General features: G+C 40.9%; 1 protein-coding gene across 3 annotated transcripts in view; it reads right to left on the reverse strand.

The window, feature by feature from the left end:
• The window catches only part of LOC136877426 (cysteine-rich secretory protein 3), a 196,110-nt gene that overhangs the window by 70,871 nt on the left and 98,696 nt on the right, over window positions 1–26,543 (reverse strand). For 2 of the 3 annotated variants that reach the window (XM_067151449.2, XM_067151451.2), the window contains exon 2: window positions 2,582–2,664. In XM_067151449.2, coding sequence (XP_067007550.1) covers window positions 2,582–2,660 — 79 coding nt within the window. In that variant the 5' untranslated portion in view covers window positions 2,661–2,664. Of the gene's footprint in view, window positions 1–2,581; window positions 2,665–12,761; window positions 12,793–26,543 lie in introns of those variants that run through there. The other variant, XM_067151450.2, reaches the window with a different exon arrangement.

Raw genomic sequence — 26,543 nt, forward strand, 5'->3', positions numbered from 1 at the left:
AAATTGTTTAATGTGTGCAACGTAGCAAAAACTCGTCTACTCACAGATATTACCTGATCCGTCCACGAGAGGTGCTGGTCAATGGTTACTCCGAGATTTTTTACGCTCTTGCAAAAGGGCAAAACTTGATTTTGAAGTTGTACGTTAGCGACACAGCTCATTCGACCTCCTAAATCTATAGCATATAGCATCTATAGCATATATATCTTGCTGAAATCCTACAAGTTCAGCCTCACTGGAATAACCTTTCCAAAACCTGAGTTGCCTTCTATCAATTTTGAAAACGGGTCTGATATAATCAGAAGGAAAGCCTTCCCAGAACTTACAAACAACGCTTGCCAATAATTATATGCTTTATGTTTATCACCCTTTCCTTTGAACACTGCAGCTATGTTTCCCCAGAGGTTTCACCATGAAGTGAATTACTATCTTATTCCAAGTCAAGGACTGTCGGATTAAATAACCTCATAAACGAAATATTCAGTAGGTTTACCTCTATCCTTACGAAAATACTCTAAGTCTAGAAGGCGCAGGAAAACGCAGTTTTGTATGCTGGTAGATCATAAACTCCAAGGGTACAGGAGTCTTCTTCATCATCATCTTCATATTCGTTGCCTATTCCCAATTACCTAGACTCGGCTCTTTATATGGAAATAAGCCCAGTTTTACGGCCGAATGCCTTTCCTGGCGCACACTATATACATTTACTGAACAGTCAGCGTGCTGGTCTTTGGTTCACGGCCCCGTGCTTGATTCCAGGCCGGACCGAGAATTTTAACTGTGTGTGGTTTATTCCTCTGGTTCGGGACTGGATTGGCCTCAATACACCCATATTTACCACTTTCCTGTTTACTGTATAGGACGGCACTTCATTGTACTACAATAACATTGAAAATGTAATAAATGATGTTAATAGTTTTTACGGTGAGATTATTTAGAGTTATAACTTCGATTTTCTCCACTCTCCTAAAGGAAAAGTTGTGCGTATGTGGACTACTATTTCGGCTTGGAACTTCCACGAATATAAGCCGACGCTTTTGAAAAACCACAGCTGGGGTGATAGGGGTCTATTACCTTTTGGGTGTGACAAGGGAAAGGATCTCCGCTGTAATTTCAGTTTCTTTTTTCGGAAATATACCTGTACAATCATTTCTAGAATGTCTGGAAAACTCCAAGTTTCCATGCAAGTAGTCCATAATGTATAAAGATGTAAGAATACTTGGTGACCGAAAATTTCTGGAACCCAAGAAAGGAAGATTTTCGAAAAAACGGATAAACAACGGAGATCCTTTCCCCAAACGGCAATAGTTCTCCATCACACGAGTTTTCGATATTTAAAATAAACGTCGGCTTATATTCGTGGATAAACCAAGTCGAAATAGTAGTCCACATACGCACATCCTTCTGTGGCTAGATGTGGAGCGCTATTTTCGACTTTGCTTTTCCATGAGTACTAGCCGATATATATTTTTAAAATCAACGCAATGCTATTTCAGCAGAACAAATCAAAACTAACATCAAAACTGTGAACTGAGATCACAGCGACCGCCCTGGATTCACTGAGTCAGAAGTTACCCTGAATAAAACTTTGTAAACGCAACGAATTTATACCAAAATAACGGCGCCTCTCACTCCGTCCCGCGCGTTTCACAATCCCCTCTGGATGAAATGAACTCTCTCTTTTTTTTTTTTTTTTTACCATCATGAGATAAAATTTCATTTTCGATATGAACGATAGTTGTTGAACTGAGACATAAAAACGGTATCCCTTGATTTCGTTATCACATATTTTACATGTCCCCAGTATAGGAGAAAATTTAAATACGTATTCTCGTCAGATATAGAAAACCGAACGAGTTGGCCGTGAGGTTAGGGTCGCGTAGCTGTGAGCTTGCATTCGGGAGATGGTGGGTTCGAATCCCACCGTTGTCAGCCCTAAAATGGTTTTTGGGCCGATGACCTAGATGTTAGGCCCCTTTAAACAATACGCATCATCATAAAAAATGGTTTTCTGTGGTTTTCCATTTTCACACCAGGCAAATGCTGGGGCTGCACCTTAATTAAGACCACAGGCACTACCTTCCCAATCCTATCTCTTGCGCCGCCGGAAACCTTCGACGTGTTAGTGTGACGTAAAACCACTAGCAATAAGCAGATACAGAAGAAGTCTGAACCTTCGATGAAAGATAATTTCGGCAAAAAATAATAATAATAATAATAGAAAGGAAAGAAGAATGGAAAAGGAAAGACCCTCGAAGAGTATCAAAATAAAAGACACCTTAGGCCTTGCAAGCTTAAAACCACCGAAGTCGCAAGAGGAGTGCTGGCCAAGGGAGGTTGTATAGGAAAGTGGAAAGCGAAGAACCTGAGACAAGCAAGCGGATCTGTGATCGCCCACCCGTGCTCCGAAGCTGAGAGACCCTGGGGAGGTGCCACCAACCCGCTATCTTGCGGAGAGAACGAGAACAACTAACATCGCCACTGAGGTCAGCGGTACATTCTAACCCTAGAAACAAATACTTTTAGTAGAAAGTACATATACGAAGTGAAGTGACACCACAAAGAAGAGTTCCTTACTTACTGCGATCCGTCCTCCAGAAACTGTGGGAGTGGAAGAGCGTCACAAAGAGCAGACACCACAGCCATACACTGCCTCCCATGGTCCTAGAACACAAGCAGAACTACACTTAGCAAGAAATTAAATAAATAAATAAATAAATAAATAAATAAATAAATAATCCTGACACCTAAGAATGAAAACCTCGTTAGTCAGATTTTTCTGAAATTGAGATAATTGGACGAAGGGTTGAAAACTCCGTATGTCGAGCTGCTCAGTGACGAAAAATATAACAACTGCCCTCCAGTGATCAGTCTGTGAACCACGTGCTGTATATCTGAGAGGGCAGAATTCAATGTGAAATACTCGTTGGCCATTGAAAACGATGGAACATTTCAGGTTTAGTTGCATGTAATGAAGCTTCTTTAATAAAACAAAACAAGTAATGAAAGATCAAGTTGTCAAATTTCCTCCCTCATTCATAGAGATGACGAGCATTCAGTAGACATTGCCATCCGTTTTATGAAGAATGGTTATCTGTTTTATCGAGTTTAAAAGTTTATTTTCCATCTTATTGTTAACTGCATTTTAATCTATTAGATCTGTTTAGACTGTTTTTATGTATTTTAATACTTTTTAAACTTTTAATTCGAATGATATGCGTTATTCAATTCCATTTTAGTACATGTTAATCTAATTTTAAATCATTTTCTAAGAAAATAAGGCATTGCGAAACAGATCCACTGATAATTTTAAATTTGTAATAATTTTCTTCATCGTCTTTCAAAATTCTAGTCAGTGGACACATTTTACATTTTTATTTTATTACATTTTGTTTCATCTCGTACCATGACCTAGCATCATCTTCATCTTCAAATTACCTGTTACAGTCACTTATTTTTATTGCTTGATAAACAATATGCTTTCCCCATCCAGGGATTGCCATACTGAACAATATGAGTATATGTTTATAAACAAAGAGGATTTGAAAGATCTTAAAAATACGATTGTAATTTAAAATTTAAAATGAAACTAAAATTGAAATTATAATCACAGGAATAGAACCAGCTTTTGGGTGAAAGCCTTTTTTGATAAAATTGAAATTATTTCTACCTTTCATGGAATGTGAGACACTTAAGTCTCTGAAAGTGTACTGCAATATAATGAAAACTTCGTAACTCTTAACTTCGAAAGTGTGAAAAGTTCTTTTTCATGTTACTGACGGATTAAGTAAACATTATCTCACTACATACAAGTTTCTCAGACGTTATGGAACATAATTATGAACAAACGTATTGAGAGGGGCTTTGAAATCTAAAGAAAAACCATTTTGGTTTCAGTAAAATGAATTAAATCGGATATACGAGGTTTTCTTTCCTAGCTGTCGATACATTATGTAGCGTATGTATGTGTGTATGTTGCATACTCAGCCCGAAGGCTGGTTGGATCCTCAGCAGTTCCACCATTAGCTATTATAGATGGCCTAGACGTCACTGAAGAAGCGTACAAGGGAAATCAGGAGTGAGGTAGTTCCCCGTTGGTTTTCTCACCGAGCCAGAAGTTGCTATTACATATCAATCTGCCAAACTCACTGAAATTCACGCACCAACCGACTGTATGAGCGAAATTTTCTCACCATTCATAACAGGGACTGGCTGCATAAGGGATGACATTACTAGCATCGCTCATACCTCAGTCACTTTCATGCTGCCAAAGCCAAGGATAAGACAGACAGGAAAAGTAAAGCAATAAAATTTGTACTAGCCCAAGCCATTAAGACATAGTGCACTGTAAACACTAGGTCTAGTCAGAGAAATTATACTCTGAATTTCAGTAAGGCAAAATCTTCTATTAATATTATTTATTTAACGTTCGTTCTAACTTCTAATGCTCTTTATACATGAGCGTATGTTGATATTTTATCCTGCAAGTTTTGTTTGACGTACCGGAAGCAACTTCATATGAATGTCACATTTAAGGGGGCTGGTACCGAATATGTTACAATTTCCAAATATTGGTCATTTTAAACAATGTTTTATTCCAGCCCAAATAACGTCCCAATCAATGTCTGGATTGATAACTTGACAGACAGATTATTAGAAGTAAAGCAATACAATTTTCTAATTGAAAAATATTACATGTTTACAATAGAATCACATATTTCAGAACTGGCATAGAAGTTATCAAACTCACTATAGTTGGTCCCACGAGAGTTGGAGTCTGACACTTGAGCGGCGAAAGTAATAACTACGAAGTACACTGCGTCGTCATAGTTACCTCCATCTGCGGCATATCACTCTTTCATACAGGCTGAGTGTATAAGAAAATATACAGGCTCAATGCAATTCAATAAACTTTGAATCGTTCCTATGATCGGACTAATAATTCCAGCAGTTAAGACAGAATACGTCATTGCCGATAAATACGAGATTTCATAATCACCAACAAAATCATCAGTTTCTGACAATAACCTCAACAAATGCACATGTTCAATACAGAATAGAACTGTACAACTAGCCACTGATTCAATTACAAAAAAAAACCTAACAAAGAAAATGATATTCAGAATACAAACATGTAAATACACAAACACAAAGCAGCAACAGCTAACACAGTACCGCTCCGAATAATATCACAAAAGCGACAGGAGAGTAAACCAACCCACATTGCGATACCTTCCTTAAATGCAGCATCGCTGGTATCGTTGCCATAGCAACAGAGCAGCGTTAGTCAACCTTTTGTCGCCAGTGGCGCTAAACGTGAGACTCCAACTCCCGCGGGCCTTAGTGTAATTAATTGTTTAACATGGCGGATGTTTACGTGTCGATATTTAGCGCTTTCTTCATTGCTGGGCCATTAACATTTGCATTCTGTGTTTATGATTGTGCTGTGTAAAGTAATAGCTAAAAGTCTGACAACTTCGACAAGTTTCCTAAAGTGTATAATTTTAATTGTGTGTTACTTTGACGAGAAAATCTGCTGTTGCGGTTCTTTCGCATTTAACAATGCAAAATAACTCTGCTGGGATATGATGCCACGATACTGAGTATAGAATCCGATCTCCTAACGAACCATGTTTCAAGGCTGGTCAGACTGGTAGTCCACGTGCTTTAGAGCGACAGTGGGAAGAGCAGTAAAGGCAGACAGTATGGAATGCCAGTAGCTTTGGAGAGAAAAAGCAGTTAAATGTGAGACTCATACTCATAAGTAAGCATTAGGATTGGTCACCAGGGACCGAGATATCAAAGGAGTGCTCTTGACGATGGATGTTCGCCGGTAAGCTCCCATGTTTCGGCTCTCACTGTGGACATTAAATAAGGTTCTTTAGCAAAGACAGAACACAGCTGTGACCCTACTCTACTCAACAGGGGGATATGTATCATGGCAGGGACTTTAACACGTTTAGAGACTTACAGACAAGCAGAGAAATACGGTAGGTCAAATTACAGTCTTCTTGTCTCGTAAAGCTGGCTTTAAGACAGAAAAGTCTACAGATCTCCACTTGGAAAACATTCCCTCACCTTACGGTCACACTCTAACATGCCGCCTTTACAGACCCTTCCGCCACGTTTAAACTCTTCCTCAAATTTTGCCTTCCTCTAAATTATACTCCGATAATGTTTTTAAATGGAGTATTATATGTATATTTAAGCAGTTTCACGCTTTATTAGGGCTTTAAAATGTAGACACTTGCCTTGTTAACAATATACAATGGTTCAGACGATCGAGGCGCTGGCCTTCTGACCCCAAGTTGGCAGGTTCGATCCTGGCTCAGTCCGGTGGTATTTGAGGTGCTCAAATAAGTCAGCCTCGTGTTGGTAGATTTACTGGCACGTAAAAGAACTCCTGCGGGACAAAATTCCGGTACTTCGGCGTCGTCGAAAACCGTAAAAATGTAGTTAGCGGAACGTAAACCAAATAACGCTCTTATTCTTATTATTATCATTATACATGTATTACATATATTATTATAATAGACCGTTATTCCTTTCAGTGTTCAGTCTGCAAGCCTCTGTGAATTTACTAAACGTCGCCACAGTCCTCTTGTTTGCAACTAGTGCTGTGGCCTCATTTAGTTCTATACCTCTTACCTTTAAAATGTTAGAAACTGAGTCTAACCATCGTCGGTTTTGTCTCCCTCTACTTCTCTTACCCTCCATAACAGAGTCCATTATTCTCCTAGGTAACCTATCCTCCTCCTCCATTCGCCTATCATAACCCCACCACCGAAGCCGGTTTATGCGTACAGCTTCATCTATCGAGTAACTTAGCCTTTATCTCCTCATTCCGAGCACCCTCCTTCCATTGTTCCCATCTGTTTGTACCAACAACCATTCTCGATAACTTCATGTCTGTTACTTCTAACTCATGAAAAAGATATCCTGAGTCCACCCAGCTTTCGCTCCACTAAAGCAAAGTTGCTCTGAAAACAGACCGATGTAAAAACAGTTTCGTCCGGGAGCTGACTTCCTTCTTACAGAATACTGCTGATCGCAACTGAGAGCACTCTGCATTAGCTTTACTACACCTTGATTCAAACTCACCTCCTATATTACCATCCCGGGAGAACACACTCCCTAAATACTTGAAATTATCGACCTGTTACAGCTTTGTATCATCAATCTGACATTCAATTCTGTTGAATTTCTTATTTACTGACATCAATTTAGTATTCGAAAGGCTAATTTTCATACCATACTCATTGCACCTATTTTCAAGTTCCAAGACATTAGACTGCAGACTTTCGGTACAATTTGCCATTACGACCAAGTCGTCAGCATAGGCCAGACTGCTTACTATATTTCCACTTAACTGAATCCCTCTCTGCCACTTTATACCTTTCAGCAGATAACTTTATCAGAGGGCCAAAACCACATGGGGGATACAGTTCGTATCCATGACCCGACAAGACTGAGAAAAAAGGTAGAAGAAAAAAGAAAAACAGCGCTTTTCGAAAGCGTGGTCATTAGGAATTTATCGTAGAATGAAAATTACTATTCAAACCGTTCTTGATCTTTTATGCGTTGTTGCACCTTCGCTGACACTCCGTTATATTATTGTAGCATTACTACTGTACAGTCAAGAAAGTTGGTAGAAAACTCCAACATTCTCACTTGTTCGATGGTTTGGACAACACAATATGCAGTCTGTTTGCCATTTGTTCACTCTTCATGAAAAGAAATGAAAATTCACAGCCTGTTTCCAGTCATTCGACCGGGTCAGGAATGGAATGAACGAGACGCCATCTAGCGGCGAGGATAGGAATTGTGCCGGCTGCCGAAGCCTGTCGTACTCCTCTGGGGCAATGATTAATGAATTACAGATGAAATGAAATGGTATTGGAGAGTGTTGCTGGAATGAAAAATGACAGGGAAAACCGGAGTACCCGGAGAAAAAACATATTCCGCCTCCACCTTGTCCAGCACAAATCTCACATGGAGTGACCGGGATTTGAAGCTCGGAACCCAGTGGTGAGAGGCCGGCGCGCTGCTGCCTGAGCCACGTAGGCTCTGGTTCACTCTTCATGTACAATGTTAACTACTAGAACCACTTCAAGATATTACCTCCCTTCTCACAACACTTCCTTATGTTCATTTAAAAAGAAAAGAAGAGGTCTGATGAAGTCACAGCTAGAATCAGTAATGACGGGAATGTCTTTCCAAGTACGGTTTCTAATGTGGTGCTGGATTTTCCTCTAATTTCCTAGTTAATCAAAGCAAATTACACGAGCAGTCTTCTATCCTTTGTGAGTCAGCGCTTGAGTTTAAGGGTGTGATGATCATTTCAAGAAATTATTTCGTTTCTAGAATCGAGGAGAATGTGAGTGAAGTCATTTGTTTGTGGTTACAACTACTCATCAGATATGAGTCATTGAACCATGCATACTTCTCCTTAGCAACTCAGTTATTATTATTATTATTATTATTATTATTATTATTATTATTATTATTATTATTATTATTATTATTATTATTATCCGCCTCTGTGGTGTGTAGTGGTTAGCGTGATTAGCTGCCACCCCCGGAAGTCCGGGTTCGATTCCCGGCTCTGCTACGAAATTTGAAATGTGGTACGAGGTCTGGAACGGGGTCCACTCAGCCTCGGGAGGTCAACTGAGTAGAGGTGGGTTCGATTCCCACCTTAGCCATCCTGGAAGTGGTTTTCCGTGGTTTCCCACTTCTCCTCCAGGCAAATGCCGGGATGGTAACTAACTTAAGGCCACGGCCGCTTCCTTCCCTCTTTCTTGCCTGTCCCATCCAATCTTCCCATCCCTCCACAAGGCTCCTGTTCAGCATAGCAGGTGAGGCCGCCTGGGTGAGGTACTGGTCATCCTACCCAGTTGTATCCCTCGATCCAGAGTCTGAAGCTCCAGGACACTGCCCTTGAGGCGGTAGAGGTGGGATCCCTCGCTGAATCAGAGGAAAAACCGACCCTGGAGGGAAAACAGGTTAAGAAGAAGAAGATTATTATTATTATTATTATTATTATTATTATTATTATTATTATTATTATTATTATTATTATTATTATTATTATTATTATTATTATTATTATAACAGCCAGACTAGTAAGCAGCTATCCCGTTTCCAAATACGACAAAGCAATGCATGTATTATAGAACAAGGGGCTATTGTTTTTTTAGGTCACATGTATTCATAAACGACCCTAGAGATCATAAAACTTAAGATCCAGACAAAGTGATGGTTCGATTCTGGGCTGTAAATGCCATCTGACTATTTCAGTCAATCATTAATCCAGACACCGCTCCCAAGACTAGACTGCGGATATCACAATGAAACAATTCACTATGGAACTCCTATAGGATGCTCAACTGATAAACATGACACCCATAGCCTCTAAAATGTAAAAACAATAGACTATAAAGTTATTATTTGTGCGAACAAGTGTACTTTTTATCCATGATATGATCGGCCTCGGCCGAAACGGACCTGACACAAGAGTAGTATAATCATTGGCCTTTTTACAAAGGCGGTCGTGGTTCGTAACCCAGCGTGCGCACGTAATATTTTTGAAATGAAGAGTCGCGTCCTCACGATTCGATTTCACATAAAACAAGAAGTACCGTATAATATCGCGATATGAACAGTCACGTACAAGTATAAACATCATGTTCAGGTGATTGTTTCTATGTCCCTAGGTACAATAGGAATACATTATCTGTAGTAACGTAACGAGAGCTCCAGAATTTATCTGGACTTCGAGTTGTATTTATTTTGACTTGTTTAGTGAATAACTACACAATCAAAGAAGTATTGATAATAAAAGTGCATGAATACAAAATAAATACAAAATAAAGTGATGATGATACTTGTTGTTTAAAGGGGCGTAACATCCAGGTCATCGGCCCCTAATAGTACGAGATAAAACAAAATGTAATGATAATTAAAATTTTAAAATTTATCCTCTGACTAGAATATTTAAAATGATGACGAGGAATGAATATGAATTTAAAGTAATCAGTGGCTCTAATTCTTAATTTGAGCCCTTCGGTTCAGAGGGTCCCGGGTTCGATTTTCGGACAGGTCGGTGATTTTAATCACTTGTCATTAATTCTTCTGGTCTGGGGACTGGATATTTGTGTTTGTCCCAACAGTCTCCTCCTCATATACAGACGACACACAACACTACCAACCACCACAGAAACACGCAGTAGTGATTACATCCCTCCATATAGGGTTGGCGTCAGGAAGGGCATGCGACTGTAAAACAGGACCAAATCCACATGTGATCCCATGGTTTGGGAAAAGCTGTAGAAAAAGAAGAAGTGGCTTTAATTCGCAATGCCTTATTTCCTTACAAAATAATATAAAAAAGTAGATTGAAAGTGGATAAGGGATTGCCTCTGAAGTGGTATCATATATATCATACAAAATATAAAATAACACATTAAAATGCACGAAGGCTAACTAAAACAGAGCCAATAGAATACAGCCTAGTGAACAATAAAATTAAAATTAAAAACCAAACTGAAAATACACGTATATACAACATAAAACATGCCGCTATCACTCATAAAACGGACGGTAGGATGAGAGAGATGATACTTGGGAAGTTTTGGACTGCGGCACAGATCGGCCAGATCCACGCACTCCGTGAGTATGTGTACCATGATAAGATGACCGGCGCAAGTAGACACCGGGAGTAAGTAGTAGTGCGTTGCTGCTGTACCGTGGCCGATACAACTACCTCCCTCCGAGAAATCCGAAGGGAAGTCTTCCATATCTTCGTACATCCTTTTATCATTCTCAGCTTCTTTGGAAGAAGGAATAAATTAAGTGGATAGATACTCATAACCTATCCAGAGAACAAAACTTTCAGCACGGAAATGTACTGTTTTATTTTTGTATTTAAACTCCTTGGGCCTCAGTCTACAAATGCCGGTTGTCGGCTTCATCGGATCAACACAGTTACGTAAATGTTACTGAATACAACTGAAGCATGATTTTACAGCATAAATGCGCTGTTCTGATGGGTGTTCATACGAATAAACAAGGGCACGCAGGTGAGATAATTAGGAATAGATAATTATGTTGCGAAATACGGCTGTTGATAGATTGAAGTTCTTGTTATTCTTATATCAGATTGGTTATTAGATGCATGAGCTAAATAGTCATAGAAATGTCTAGGCTACTTAATACAGAGAGGTTTGTCTACAATTTACCAAAGAAAGGGTGCGTATTTGGACGTTTTGAACGAGTTTAATGATAACATTCATAACAGTTCCCAAATAATGCTTCCCACTTTCCCATCATAATGAAACTACATACGTCTATTGGTAAAGTCTGTATTGGAAAAATATATAGCAAATAATAATACAAAAAAATGTTGTTATAACGAAAGACGAAGGAAACACGTCTTTACACTGATTCTTCCATACGGTCTTCGGGTCAATGAATTTTGACGGCATAAATTATTACATCTTAACACACAAAGAATTAAAATTACTTCATGTCTGGAATCGTAGTATAGGTGGTTGAAAGACACAGTTTCTATGCGCTAGGTTTCGGGATCAAATCCGGGCGCGTTTAAGATAATATTAAATGTGAGAGACCCGTTCCAGCAGATTTATTGGAAATTTAAATAAATCAGTTTCAGAACGAAAATACAGCTATTCGGTCGGTTTTGGAATCTATAATAATTGAAGATTATTATTATTATTATTATTATTATTATTATTATTATTATTATTATTATTATTATTATTTGCTAGTTGCTTTACGTCGCACCGACACAGATATGTCTTATGGCGACGATGGGACAGGGAAGGGCTAGGAGTGGGAAGGAAGCGGCCGTGGCCTTATTTAAGGTACAGCCCCAGCATTTGCCTGGTGTGAAAATGGGAAACCACGGAAAACCATTTTTAGGGCTGCCGACAGTGGGGTTCGAACTTACTATCTCCCTAATACTGGATACTGGCCGCACTTAAGCGACGCGACTGCAGCTATCGAGTTCGGTATTATTATTATTATTATTATTATTATTATTATTATTATTATTATTATTATTATTATTATTATTATTATTATTATTATTTCGAATAATCCGTCTGGCTCCTTGGCTAAGTATTCAGCATAGAAGCTTTCGGATCATTGGAGCCTAGGTTCGACTCCTGGCAGGGCCTGGTATTTTAGGCGTATCTGTTTAATTCCCCTAGCAGGGGGCTGGGTGTTTGTGATAGTCTTAATATACACCTCCATTTACATACAATGCATCACACTACCAACCACCAAACAAATATGCAATAGTGAATACGGCGCATTCCTCTACGTATGGTTGGCAGATTAAATATTGTTATTTGTTCTTACGTCCTACTAACTACTTTTACGGTTTTCGGAGAGGCCGAAGTGCCGAAATTTAGTCCCGCAGGAGTTCTTTTAGGTGCCAGTAAATCAACCGACACGAGGCTGGAGTACAGTATTTGAGCACATTCAAATACCACCGGACTAAGCCAGGATCGAAGCTGCCAAGTTGGGGTCAGAAGACCAGGGCCTCAACCGTCTGATTGGCGGATTAAATCTCCCTCTTGGTGCACTATTTTTTATAATCAGCAGAAATACGTCATTTTCAGTCAATTAGTTAGTAAGCCACAGAAATCTAAACAACTCAACTTCGTGGAATATCCGTATTAAAGGGTTAACAAAACTCGTTTGTACATCTTACGCGTGTTACTTGCGGTACTTACCATGCTCTCTAAGGACAGCGCACGTTTTAAGGTAGGCGTAAATCAACTTCTGGGTAAACAGTTATTAGCACAAGCAGTCGCAAGGCTGCAGTGGAGTTCGCCGCACTCAGCCCACGTTAGCCGGCACACAAAGGCACTGCCAGCTTATGTAATAAGATTCACGATGGTAGGCGATAAGCCAGTCATGACGGCAACCCCTGGCTGAAGAGTCAAGGTCGTTGAACATCCATCATTGTTTATGGATCTAGCAGACTGTACTGTACTTGCTAAAAGACATTCATCTCAGCCAGGGTGTTCGTCCCAGCGTCTGTATTTCAAATTAATCGCTGTTTAACCTGTTGTTATTTCATTATGGATCCCGTATTTTCACGAGCGATACGTCTATTTACGTCAAATAGTTTCGGAAGAGTCGGGCTGAGTGGCTCAGACGGTTGAGGCACTGGCCTTCTGACCCCAAGTTGGCGGGTTTGATCCTGGCTCAGTCCGGCGGTATTTGAAGGTGCTCAAATACGCCAGCCTTATGTCCGTAGATTTACCGGCACGTAAAAAGAACTTCTGCGGGACTAAATTCCGGCACCTCGGCGTCTCCGAAAACTGTAAAAGTAGTTAGTGGGACGTAAAAACAAATAACTATTATTATTATTTTCGGAAGAGTGCTTGAACCGATGAATGTTACAAAATAACGAAAACGTTTAAATGTAAATAATTTCTAGGCGACCGCCTGTGTGGTTTATTGGTTAAAGTGTTTAGTTGCTACCCCGGGAGGCCTGGGTTCGATTCCCGGCTCTGCCACGAAATTTAAAAAGTGGTACGAGGGCTGGAACGGGATCCACTCAGCCTCGGGAGATCAACTGAGTAGAGGGGAAATCGATTCCCTCCTCAGCCATCCTCAAAGTGGTTTTCCGTGGTGTCCCACTTCTCCTCTAGGCAAATGCTAGTATGGTACCTAATTTAAGGCCACGGCCGCTTCCTTCCCTCTTCCTTATCTATCCCTTCCAGTCCTCCCATCCCCCTACAAGGCCCCTGTTCAGCATAGCAGGTGAGGCCGTCTGGGTGTGATACTGGTCTTCCTCCGCAGTTGTACCGCCCCGATCCGAAGTCTCACGCTCCAGGACACTGCCCTTGAGGCGGTAGAGGTGGGATCCCTCGCTGAGTCCAAGGAAAACCAACCCTGGAGGGTAAACGGATTAAGAAAGAAAGAAAGAAAGAAAGAAAGAAAGAAAGAAAGAAAGAAAGAAAGAAAGAAAGAAAGAAAATTTCTAGACAACGCCGTCACGACAGTGATCAATATCTCATTTTAAAGAAGAAGGACCTGAGGCTGACCTGGGTATGAGGTCATCGGGTGATGCAATATTGCTGCCATCTTTAGGTACTAAAATCGCCGTGCCACGCGGCTAACAGTGAATGTAGCTCTGGACTCCAGTGTGGTAGCACGTCGCGTCAGGTGTAGTTTCATTAGTCTCCGTGGGTCGTATGCATATAAGGCGCAAATAAAATCAAGTAGTGATCATTTGAAAACACTGTGATGCGAAGAAATGAGAAAAATGTCTTTCTTTCGCAAAATGTCGCGACATATGGACCATTAATGGCTTCAAGAGTATCGAAAATGCATTTAATAGAAGTCTCATTTAAACTACAGCTAGTAGGTAGTAATTTTTTTGCATTATCATATTGATCAGCTACTGTTGACGGACATTACTCCTCAAGAAGGGCTCACATGTGTCTCAGACAGCCTGTCCCGATATAGACTGAGGATCGAGCGGGGGGTTGAGTCTGTGTTTGTGTTCCTTTCTCTTTAGAGTTGTGGAGCAAAGGCTGTCAGCTGTTATGTCTTTCAATAAGGGTTTAGAGAAGTAAACACCAAAATATAATTAATAACTCGATATCCAGTTGCTTGGTTGACGGGGTGTTGAACTCCAGCGGCGGTATAGAAGTTTGGTAGATGGTTTAGTAACGATCTCGCTTCAGAAAGTGTTTGAGGTATCCTTGTCCATAATGCCGTCTATTTTTTTTACAATTTGCTTTATGTCGAACTTGCCACGCGCTGTTGGTGGGGGCTAAGGAAATGGAGGAGCGGAAAGGAACTGGCCACCCTACCGCACGTAAACTCCGGCTCAGGAGCACCTCTGTGGACGTTCGGACCTGCCTTCGGGCAGAATAACCCTTACCTTACCTTATGTCGAACCGACACAGATAGGTCTTATGGCGACAATGGGATAGGAAAGGGCTAGGAGTTGGAAGGAAGCGGCCGTGGCCTTAATTAAGGTACAGCCCCAGCATTTTCCTGGTGTGAAAATGGGAAATCACGGAAAACCATCTTCAGGGCTGCCAACAGTCGGATTCGAACCCACTATCTCCCGGATGCAAGCTCACTCGCCCGGTTTTATTATTGTTGTTACCGGGCGAGTTAGCCGTGCGGTTAGGGGCGCTCAGCCGTGAGCTCGCATGCGGGAGATAGTGGGTTCGAACTCCACTGTCGGTAGCCATGTAGATGGTTTTACGTAGTTTCCCATGTTCACACCGGGCAAACGCTGGGGCTGTACCTTAATCAAGGCCACGGCCGCTTCCTTCCCATTCCTAGGCCTTTCCTCTCCCGTCGTCGCTATAAGACCTATCTGTGTCGGTGTGGCGTACAGCAAATAGCAAAATAATAATACGTTTTATGCTGATTATTTAGCCGCGGGCTAATTGGATCCTCAACAGCTCCGTTATGAGCACCATAGATAGTCTAGGCGTCGGAGAGAATAGGCATACTAGGGAAATGAGCCTCACCGAGCCAAAAGGTGATATATCAGTCTGCCAAGCCCACTGAAATGCTTTTACCAATCGATCCTATGAGCGACACTTTCACACCATTCATACAAGCTCCTTGAAAACGTTTAATAAAAGGCTAGGTAAACAACTGACAGGGAATCTGCCACCTGGGCGACTGCCCTAAATGCAGATCAGGATTGATTGATTGATTGATTGATTGATTGATTGATTGATTGATTGATTGATTGATTGATTGATTGATTGATTGATTGATTGATTGATTGATTGATTGATTGATTGATTGATTGATTGATTGATTGATTGATTGATTGATTGATTGATTGATTGATTGATTGATTGATTGATTGATTGATTGATTGATTGATTGATTGATTGGATAGGGAATGGCTGCATAAGAAATGGCAGTTCTACCATCGCTCGTACCTTAGTCACTTTCAAGTTGTCAAAGATAAGGTGAGACAAGTCAATGAAAGTAACAAATTTATTCCAGCCCATGCCAGAAGACATAGTGCACTGTAAGCACTTTAAATAATAATAATAATAATAATAATAATAATAATAATAATAATAATAATAATAATGGGCTTCTAACCGTGGCTTTTGTAGTGGGAAGCTAGCGACAGCAGTGTCCTTCGACTACCATGCTTTCTTCCCATGTTTAAAAGGGAAGCATATTTCATGAAGGAGGTGATTGGTAAGAATAAGGTCTCCAGATAACCTTCTTATACGAAGTAATTAAATCGAATTTTAATTAAATGTAGGTCTCTTATTGCCCTGTGTCATTACAAGGATTTTTTCAAGTTATTGTGAGACGAAATTGAGTGTTAACCTTGGTTGCCAGCATGCACTCAACTGTAAATGCCATTGTCACATTCGTTGTTAACTTCTGGCTTTATTGAGTCGTCTTAGTATGAGCGGACAAGGCCAACCGCTGTTTTACATTCCATACCTCCTGATTACATCAAAACTATTTATATACTTCGTTAGATGCAGATGTAGGGGCAAGTTTTTGTAATTGTTCCATTACAACTCGTACTGAACATCGTGACCATTGATAATGTTATTCTCTTATGGTACTGACCCTTTATAGCACTAGCAAAATACAGTATGCGACTAAACAGTACGGGAGTTATAAACATGCTATGAACTTCAAGATACGTCATTATAACGCGCAAAGTGACGACAGCAATACATATCTAACTGTGTCGGTACAGCACGTGTTCAAAATGTGCGCCCTCACGTCTCACGCATTGTAGATTGTCGAAAACAGTCATGAACACAGGTTGTCGTAAGCACACAAATAATAACTACCTTCTCTCGTAATTCGTGAATATTCCTAGGTGGATCATCTCACCTGAAAACGGATTCTTTCAACATGTCTCATATGTAGGCATCTGGGGGCGTTAGATCCGGGGAGTGGGAATGGTACGGGAACATAAGCGATCTCCATACTGCTGTTGCAGAATCTCTATCCTAGGCTATATATAAGAATGAAATGACGTATGTCTGCCTTCGGGAAAGGTAGCACGTCTAAAACGATTTGCGAAATTTCATTAAATTTTGCGCAAACATTCTCAGAAGGACCTGCCTCATGACTATGTTCTATTTCAAAATATAGACCTAAAAGGCATTGAAAGAGATCTCCCTTTAAGAAAATCAAACGATCATAAATGATTTGTTTGTCCAGCCCTTGTCCCGTTTCTCTGCGGGGTCGGATGTGAGGTGAGATGAATCTGCCGTGGCGAGTTTTTATGACCGGATGCCCTTCCTGATGTCAACCTCATCAGAGGAGTTAATGAAATGAATGACTTCATGATAGTAGGATAGGATAGTAGGAAAGGAGAGGGTGAAATCCGATGCCGACACATAGCCTACTCTTGTCGAATAGCACAAAGGGGTCTGTTCAAGGCTTAACGTCTCCATCCAACGAACGAATCACCATCAACAGAGTCATATGCCCTCACTCCATATGAGCACTGCGGAGAAGTTTGGAATTTAGTCCAGGCTTTTGCCACGCAATCTAGTGGTTAGAAATTGTATACCACCACCTCCCCTAGCCTGCCGGCCAATATCCTGATGGCGAAAATTATTTCGACCAAAGGAACTCGAACAGGCTAAGCACGGTCAGACCGTTCAGACTTCAACGCCTTAACGACCATGGCCACGAGGCGGGCTGTCAAGTGATCACAAATATATCTATATAAATAAAGATGTACGGGTTCCGCTGTCTGTAATTTCGCTTGTTTTGCCAATTTTCCAGATATTTATCCGTTTTAGGTCAACTCAAGACCGTATCATTGGTTTTTATTTTTCGTGTCTCTTTGTCTGTTTGTTCCACCATCACGGCGAAACGGCTGGATAGATCTCGACCAAACTTCATATTTAGAGTATAATCATCCAGGAGAATGTTTTAATATGCATATGATTTAAAAATCTCTTAATAGACGGGGTTTATAGGGAAGGCATAACAATTTTCTTCCATTTTCTCTTATACTATTGATTTTCTGTAAAATCCGTGGACTATACGTGAAACGTCCCTTCATTATAAACAACTTTTGCTATGTTCAAAATTTAGTTTACTCTTCAAATGACGGAGAAAATTACTATTTTCTGCGGGTCTCATGCTCTGCATTGAGTGACCGATAGACCGGCAACGAACCTACAGGTTAACTGCTTGCCACCAGGGAAGTAACGTATTGCCATTTTCGTCATCATTCCTGTAAACTCGTAGTTGTTCCTTGGGTAGAAAGCAAGAGAGACGTCAATCGGCCATTCTGCGCTATATTGGCAGAATACCATTGGAGGTTACAATCATCCTCGAATAGCACTAAAGGGCGCTGTTGATATTTGAACAGTACCGCGGAGTGTAGCCCATTATTTCACGCCATAAGGTGCTTTCTGGTATGTGTTGTAATTTTTACTGTATTTCTATTCTACTTCTGTTTCCCGCTGTAATTTCTTGCCTCTGCCTTGCCTCTTTAGGCTTAAGTAATAACACTATAAGTCATCATCTTCTTATCTGTTTACCTAAGAATTTCTGCTCCTAAATGTTTCCTCTGTTACCGCCTCCTTATATCCGTAACTCATACCATCACAATTTATTGAGGAACATTTTGTTTTCCAATACATCTACTTGGTATAATCCTATTTTCTGTTAATTTCAATGTCTTAACTGCATTACTTGCTTCCTTAATTACTCCGTATGTATGCGAGTGCTAATCCCGAAACCTGGACATTCTTTTCTTTGCAAAAAAATTCCGAGCTTTTCAAATGTATAACTTTTGGCCCCGGAAAATTTCAAAATATGGATGCATTTTAATGACGGTGCGGACCTTCGTTTCGGGTTAATTGGAGGCTAAACGGTAGGTCGTATTTCAAAAAAGATAGCACAATCGCTGTTCCATTTGGAGATATCTACAACTTTGGTCCTATGACTTATTGTCGTGTCTCGATTTTTGATACGTTAGATAGCTCTGTATTTCTCCATTGTAATTCGGAAAAGAGGTCTGTCTTTGTAATGAAAACTCTCCATCTCTATTATGGATGGCAGTTGCCGAGTAAACCTGCCGTTATAGTAGAAGCTCCCAAACTCGACTGTGATTGGCAGTAGAAAATGTGGCCTGCTATTATCCTCAAAACTTCCCTAATGCCTACCTTTCATCGGAAAAAACGTATGGCAACCTCCCTGTTTTGTTTCTCGGATAGCGCTAAAAGACGTGCAGTTTATTTTATATTAGATTAATCTTACTCACTGCCTTTACAGTAATTTTCGGAGAGATTCGTATACAATGTAGAATACCGTCACGAAGCACGGGTACATTTGCTAGTCTTTCAATAAAATGTGTGAAGCGATGTTACCTAGCAACCGTGCAAGGTGTGATGTGAAGTATTGATGGATAGCCATGACATATAGATCCACGGCCTGTGCAGCTCTCAAGGTACCCTACTGTAGCTAGGCAACATCGCGTTGCACATTTTCGGATTACTCCTACTTCTAAGACAATGTCAAAATATATTTGCGAAATCATTTGCTAAAATACGCGTTCTAGCTTACTTGTAACTTACGAGGTATCATGGTTGCGTGAACATGTACATGATACAAGTTGATTAAGATGAAGGCGATAACCGACATATCCACTGTTCTCCCAGACCAGGTACCATGGTTACATAAGCATAACAGTGTTTGTTTAGTGTATGATGAACTGAATATTTACATTGTACAGAGATATACAAACATAGATACATTTTCTCAAGTTCGCAATCATTGTTCTAAATCAACGTGTGAAAGCCAATGAAGAACTTCATCTGCCATGCTGTTCAGGTTTTTTAATCTTGTCTCTCAACGCATGAAGAGTACATTCAGTGGCAGTATGGTTCACAACATGCTTTTCTTCTTTGTAGTCACATTGAAGTGAGTCTCTATTCCTATTGTAAAAGAGTGTTGGAATTCAAGATGACAAATTGGACCAAATATTCGTTTATAGGAAGCGGAAATAGGGACTGGAACTATTTTTACAATTTTTTTATCGTACATATACGATGTGTCTTATGGCGACAATGGGATAGGAAAGGGCTAAGAATGGGAAGGAAGAGACCGTGGCCTTAATTTAAAGGCACAGCCCCAGCATTTTCCAGGTGTGAAAATGGGGAACCAAGAAAAACCATCTTCAGGGCTGCCGACAATGGGGTTCGAATACACTATCTCCCGAATGCAAGCTGACTGCTACGTGACCCAAACCGTACAACCACTTACTCGGTGGGATTAGAATAATTTACCATTGAAAATGTTCGATACATTTCCAACTTATGTGACATAATTTAAGAAAAAATGATAGGGAAGCTGTCACCTGGAAAACAGCCCTAAATGCAGGTCAATTGTGATTGATTGATTGATTGATTGATTGATTGATTGATTGATTGATTGATTGATTGATTGATTGATTGATTGATTGATTGATTGATTGATTGATTAGTATCAAATCTGTCATAAGCAGTCCTCACTCTAGTTAATGCTGCCACTGTCGTGTGGTTAGATGGAATCCAGCCGGCCCCTCACAGGGGTTTTCTATGATGTGATGGTGGGGTAGCAGGAGTTGCTGTTGTCACAGTTGTCCCCAGGCATATGATATATTGAAAGAGCCGCCCTTTATAGTAGGTTAAGTGCTGTTCAACAAGAAGTTAATCTGGTTTTTTTTTTTTTTTTTTTTTTTTTTTTTTTTTTTTTTTTTTTTTTTTTTTTTTGACAGAGGTCACTGATGTGTCTGCGTGAATCGGAAGGTGCGAATCGCTTTTCGATTTCTTCCACGAGTTTAACAGCAATTGAAGTGTCCGGCTGGTAGAAGTATATAACGCAATACAGGTAGGCAATGGATACTCGTACGATGAATACATCCTGTTATGATGTGCACTGCTTGGTTCGGGTGAATGTCCGCTAGTTTGGTGTGAGAGCTGTTAAGCTAACTTGAACAGCGGTATTCACCATAAACCCCCAAACCCCATGGCACTACAGCCCTTGAAGGACCTTGACCTACCAAGCGACCGCTGCTCAGCCCGAAGGCCTGCAGATTACGAGGTGTCGTGTGGTCGGCACAACGAATCCTCTCGGCCGTTAATCTTAGCTTTCGAGACCGGGACCGCTATCTCACCGTCAGGTAGCTCCTCAATTCTAATCACGTAGGCTGAATGGACCTCGAACCAGCCCTCAGGTCCAGGTAAAAATCCCTGACCTGGCGGGGAATCGAACCCGTGGCCTCCGGGTAAGAGGCAAACACGCTACCCCTACACCACGGGGCCGGTATTCACCATAGCAGTCACAATTTTATTGATATGAAAGTAATAGTTGGCATATTGATATTCTGTGTTCTGCCGAATACGTCGGCCTGTATAGAGGTTTCCTACATCAGAAATATCGAGTAATAATATAACGAGAGCTCCAGAATTTATCTGGAGAGAATCTGGATTCAGTGTTGTATTTATGTTGACTATTTAGCGAATAACTACAAAGTTAAGTAATGGTAATAAATGTACATAAATATAAAACAAATCACGAACATAGGTGCTCATAACCTAAAGCAGAGAACAAAACTTTTAGCATGGAAGCATGCTATTTTATTTTTGCATTTAAACTCGTTGGGCTGCAGTCTCCCAATATGTCGAGTGCTTTCTTCATTAGGATAACACAAGTGCGTACTGTTGATTCGATGATTAAATCAATTATCACTGATGTGCATTTAGGACTGCCATCCAAGTTACAGTCTGTGGTCAAATGTATTACTGAATATGTTCCAATACGCATTCTGATGAATTTATATAAAAACAAGTGTGCATAGGTGTGATAATATAAAAATGATAAGAGTGTGGCGATATACAGCTGTTGATTAGTGGAAGTTCTTGATATTCGTATACAGGATTGATCACTGGAGTCATGAGCTGGATAGTCGTTAGTAAATTATATTTCCTAATTTACCTTAGACGTCTAATAAGGCAAATTCAGGATGTTTAAAAGCTCCATATCTATTGAAAAGTCTAGGAGAAATGAAATTAAAATTTACTACTGAACGTAGGCTATCAACCGGCTTCGGTGAGGTCATCTGAGGCGAATGGAGGAGGATAGGTTTCCTAGGAGAATAAAGGACTGGGCCTTGGAGGGTAAGAGAAGTAGAAGAGATCAATGCGACCATGGTAAACTAAGTTTTCAATTACTTAATTATCAGAGGTGTGGAACTAAACGATGGGTACATTCTGCTATGATTTGTTTCAAGTTATTGACCTAAAAATATAAGATTTGCAAAATTACTTTTTTTAAATCGCGTAATAGTTTAAAATGTGGCAGTGTTTCTTAATTTCTTGCTCAATTACGCCTAAAATAATGAACCAAGTGAGCTGAAATTTGGTCTGAATATACTTCAAATATTCAGTTCAAATATAAGTCTATTCTATTTTTTTAATAATTAACCTTTTCCCAAATAGTGGCCATTAATATGCAGGTATTTACTGAACTTGGGCACGTTTTGTCCACTAAAAAAAAAGAATGGGAAAAAAGCCCAGCATGTGAATTTGAAATGAAGTTCTATAAAAAACGGCCTTATGCACTTTCTTTGTAACTCTAATGGTTCTCCAGGAAGTTCGGCTTTTATGTCTAAGGGACGCGTTCCACAGATAACTCGCCTGCCGAGCGCTGTTCGACTGGATATTTGGCCGGTTCTTGGTAGCTGTTGTTAATTAAGACTGCGTTAAGGTTACTTTTTAAAACTTACACGTCAATGGAGAGTACAAACAGAAGTCAATGATACCGCCAACTATCGGCTTGTTAAAGACGGGCACGTTCGGTTAATACACTGACTGACAGAGCAAATGCAACACCAAGAAGGAGTGGTCAGAACTTTATGCCAATTGCAGGGTAGACTGACGTCACTGAGGTATGCTCATGATGTGAAATGCGCCGCTGTGCTGCGCACGTAGCGAACGATAAATGGCACACGGCGTTGGCGAATGGCCCACTTCGTACCGTGATTTCTCAGCCGACAGTCATTGTAGAACGTGTTGTCGTGTGCCACAGGACACGTGTATAGCTAAGAATGCCAGGCCGCCGTCAACGGAGGCATTTCCAGCAGACAGACAACTTTACGAGGGGTATGGTGATCGGGCTGAGAAGGGCAGGTTGGTCGCTTCGTCAAATCGCAGCCGATACCCATAGGGATGTGTTCATGGCGCAGCGCCTGTGGCGAAGATGGTTGGCGCAGGGACATGTGGCACGTGCGAGGGGTCCAGGCGCAGCCCGAGTAACGTCAGCACGCGAGGATCGGCGCATCCGCCGCCAAGCGGTGGCAGCCCCGCACGCCACGTCAACCGCCATTCTTCAGCATGTGCAAGACACCCTGGCTGTTCCAATATCGACCAGAACAACTTCCCGTCGATTGGTTGAAGGAGGCCTGCACTCCCGGCGTCCGCTCAGAAGACTACCATTGACTCCACAGCATAGACGTGCACGCCTGGCATGGTGCCGGGCTAGAGCGACTTGGATGAGGGAATGGCGGAACGTCGTGTTCTCCGATGAGTCACGCTTCTGTTCTGTCAGTGATAGTCACCGCAGACGAGTGTGGCGTCGGCGTGGAGAAAGGTCAAATCCGGCAGTAACTGTGGAGCGCCCTACCGCTAGACAACGCGGCATCATGGTTTGGGGCGCTATTGCGTATGATTCCACGTCACCTCTAGTGCGTATTCAAGGCGCGTTAAATGCCCACCGCTACGTGCAGCATGTGCTGCGGCCGGTGGCACTCCCGTACCTTCAGGGGCTGCCCAATAATCTGTTTCAGCAGGATAATGCCCGCCCACACACTGCTCGCATCTCCCAACAGGCTCTACGAGGTGTACAGATGCTTCCGTGGCCAGCGTACTCTCCGGATCTCTCACCAATCGAACACGTGTGGGATCTCATTGGACGCCGTTTGCAAACTCTGCCCCAGCCTCGTACGGACGACCAACTGTGGCAAATGGTTGACAGAGAATGGAGAACCATCCCTCAGGACACCATCCTCACTCTTATTGACTCTGTACCTCGACGTGTTTCTGCGTGCATCGCCGCTCGCGGTGGTCCTACATCCTACTGAGTCGATGCCGTGCGCATTGTGTAACCTGCATATCGGTTTGAAATAAACATCAATTATTCATCCGTGCCGTCTCTGTTTTTTCCCCAACTTTCATCCCTTTCGAACCACTCCTCCTTGGTGTTGCATTGTCACTGTCAGTCAGTGTATATGGGTAAATGGTTAGAACTACGTTGCATATGAAAGAATACTGGGCTAAAAGAAAATCCAACGAATGTTGATATCATGTGGTTCTAAGTGACCCATTCGCGAAGAGAAAGAATAAGAATGATATATATGTGCACATTTGTGAGAAGTTTGAATCTAATCAGTTTAGGACTGGTTTGTCTGCAACACTATGAATTCTGGAAAAAGTTACACTTGAGGAAAGCAAAGCTGGAGACGTCGTGGCCTGTTAAATACACACACAGGCGCTCTCCACAGTACTCTTAAAAACCTGTATGTGCAGGTATTTACTGAGAAATACCATAATGTGTTCCAAATATTGGAGAATCTACTAGTACCAAAATCTCATTTTTTGTTGCTTGGCCATTTTGAGTACAAAAGGTCACAAAGATCACTTCCATATTCCCGCGACAAAAGATGCTTTGGCACGTTAAAGGAACTATATTTTGAAATCAAATTCCTGGCATTTGGCCTGTCTTAAGAATATTATAATTAACTCTGATGACGAATTATATTTTACAGCATGCAATAATTTACAGAGTGCAAATCACAGCCATCGTCTCTGTTTATGTATACTGAGAAAAAATATTTCAGTATTTCAGAGAGTTTGCGTGTATACATTTGTTCTTCGCTTTTCTCGATGCCACCTTCCCAGATATGTGTGATCAGTGGAGCACCTGGTCTGGATTTTAAGGTCGGATGCCTATCCCGTCACTACGCACTGATCCTATTAACAATTCCTCCTAAGTTCACCAGGATTGAAAACCAGGACATACGAGATGAGAGACGACTTGGCAAGCGGTCGCTGTTCCAAACTCCATCAATGCATGTGGGGTTTAGGAATTCTCATATTTCACATAAAACTAGAGATCCCGAGCTCTCACATTAATCCTCAGTTATGTAACACTATAACTTAGCTTGCTTGTTTACTTATTACCTCCTTTGTACTATGATAGTATGCGATGTAAAAATCACATTCAAGAATAAATGATGTCTGGAGACAATCGTTGGTCAGATAGCCCTCAGTTTATTGAGTCAAACGGATCACTCGCTCTGGAGATGCCAACTCATCGAGCATTAACATTGGGACACGCAACCTAAAACTTGCCCTAAAGATTATGTAGCTGTCTCCATAAAAACGTGCATCACTTAGTTTTCTCATTACTTCTATTTCAACAGAGAACCCTGTAGGATTTTTAAGTTCATAAGCTCATAAACTCAAGCGAAAACTCAAGTCGATAAAATAAGCACTTTGTTCTGTTACAGAATTAAGACTCTAGTTGTTTTGGCTGTGGCAGAAGTGGGGCGAGAATCTACCAAGCTAAACCCTGGTCGACGACTTTGAATATGTCACCCTTTTAGATTTATTTCCAAAGAATTCCAACAGGTTATTGTACTTTCTGAGTCTTCCAGCTTTTCTTAAAATGTTCAATCAACTGCTTCGTGGAAATTTACACCGTACCTGGTATCTGTGTCAAGGAATTTCTACTCAACGTGACAGGAATTAGAGACCACAGTACTGATAGTAACCAGATCTCGTAGCTCACCGCTACCTACTGTTGCCAGATTTGTCGTCTTTGATGACACGACCTGGGTATCATGCAGGATTACTCCACGGATTAATGCTGAGTTAAATTATCTTTATTCGGATACGTGGTATCATTTCAAGTACATGGAAATTATTTCCTTAATTGATAATCCATATAAATAAAATTAAAATGTTGTCTCTCTGATTCAAATTTTTGCTTCAGTTCAGTTTCTTCTTACTTGTTTGTTCTATGTTGGTTTGTTTGTTTGTATCGAGATCACGGGGAAACACCTTCACAGAATTTCTGGAAACTCGGTATAAGTTCAGAGATAGCTAGGTTGTGTACAAAGCTCTATATATTATTTGAAAAGTATTCAGTGGCGTAGGAATACTGAGGGTGGCAAAACAATGAAAGTCAAATTTCTCCGTTAATATATGGTCAATCGATAAACTGCGCCTCGTAAAATTTGTGAAAAGTCCAATTCTCAAGTTTTACCGCGCGAAGAATAATTAAGGAGATATATATTTTTCATTAGCTTCCGATATCTCAGATAATACAATTCTACCGAACCTAAAAGGTGTACATAAGAGAAGCTATACAAAATATAAAAAGACAAAGACACCTCCGTACAGGCCATGAAGTCCCTTGGAGGAGTGGAAGGTACAGGCTTCCACCATTGTTAACCGCGGCACGTGATGGGGTAGAGT

Source organism: Anabrus simplex, chromosome 7 (genome assembly GCF_040414725.1).
Source record: "Anabrus simplex isolate iqAnaSimp1 chromosome 7, ASM4041472v1, whole genome shotgun sequence".
Taxonomy (NCBI): Eukaryota; Metazoa; Arthropoda; class Insecta; order Orthoptera; family Tettigoniidae; genus Anabrus; species Anabrus simplex.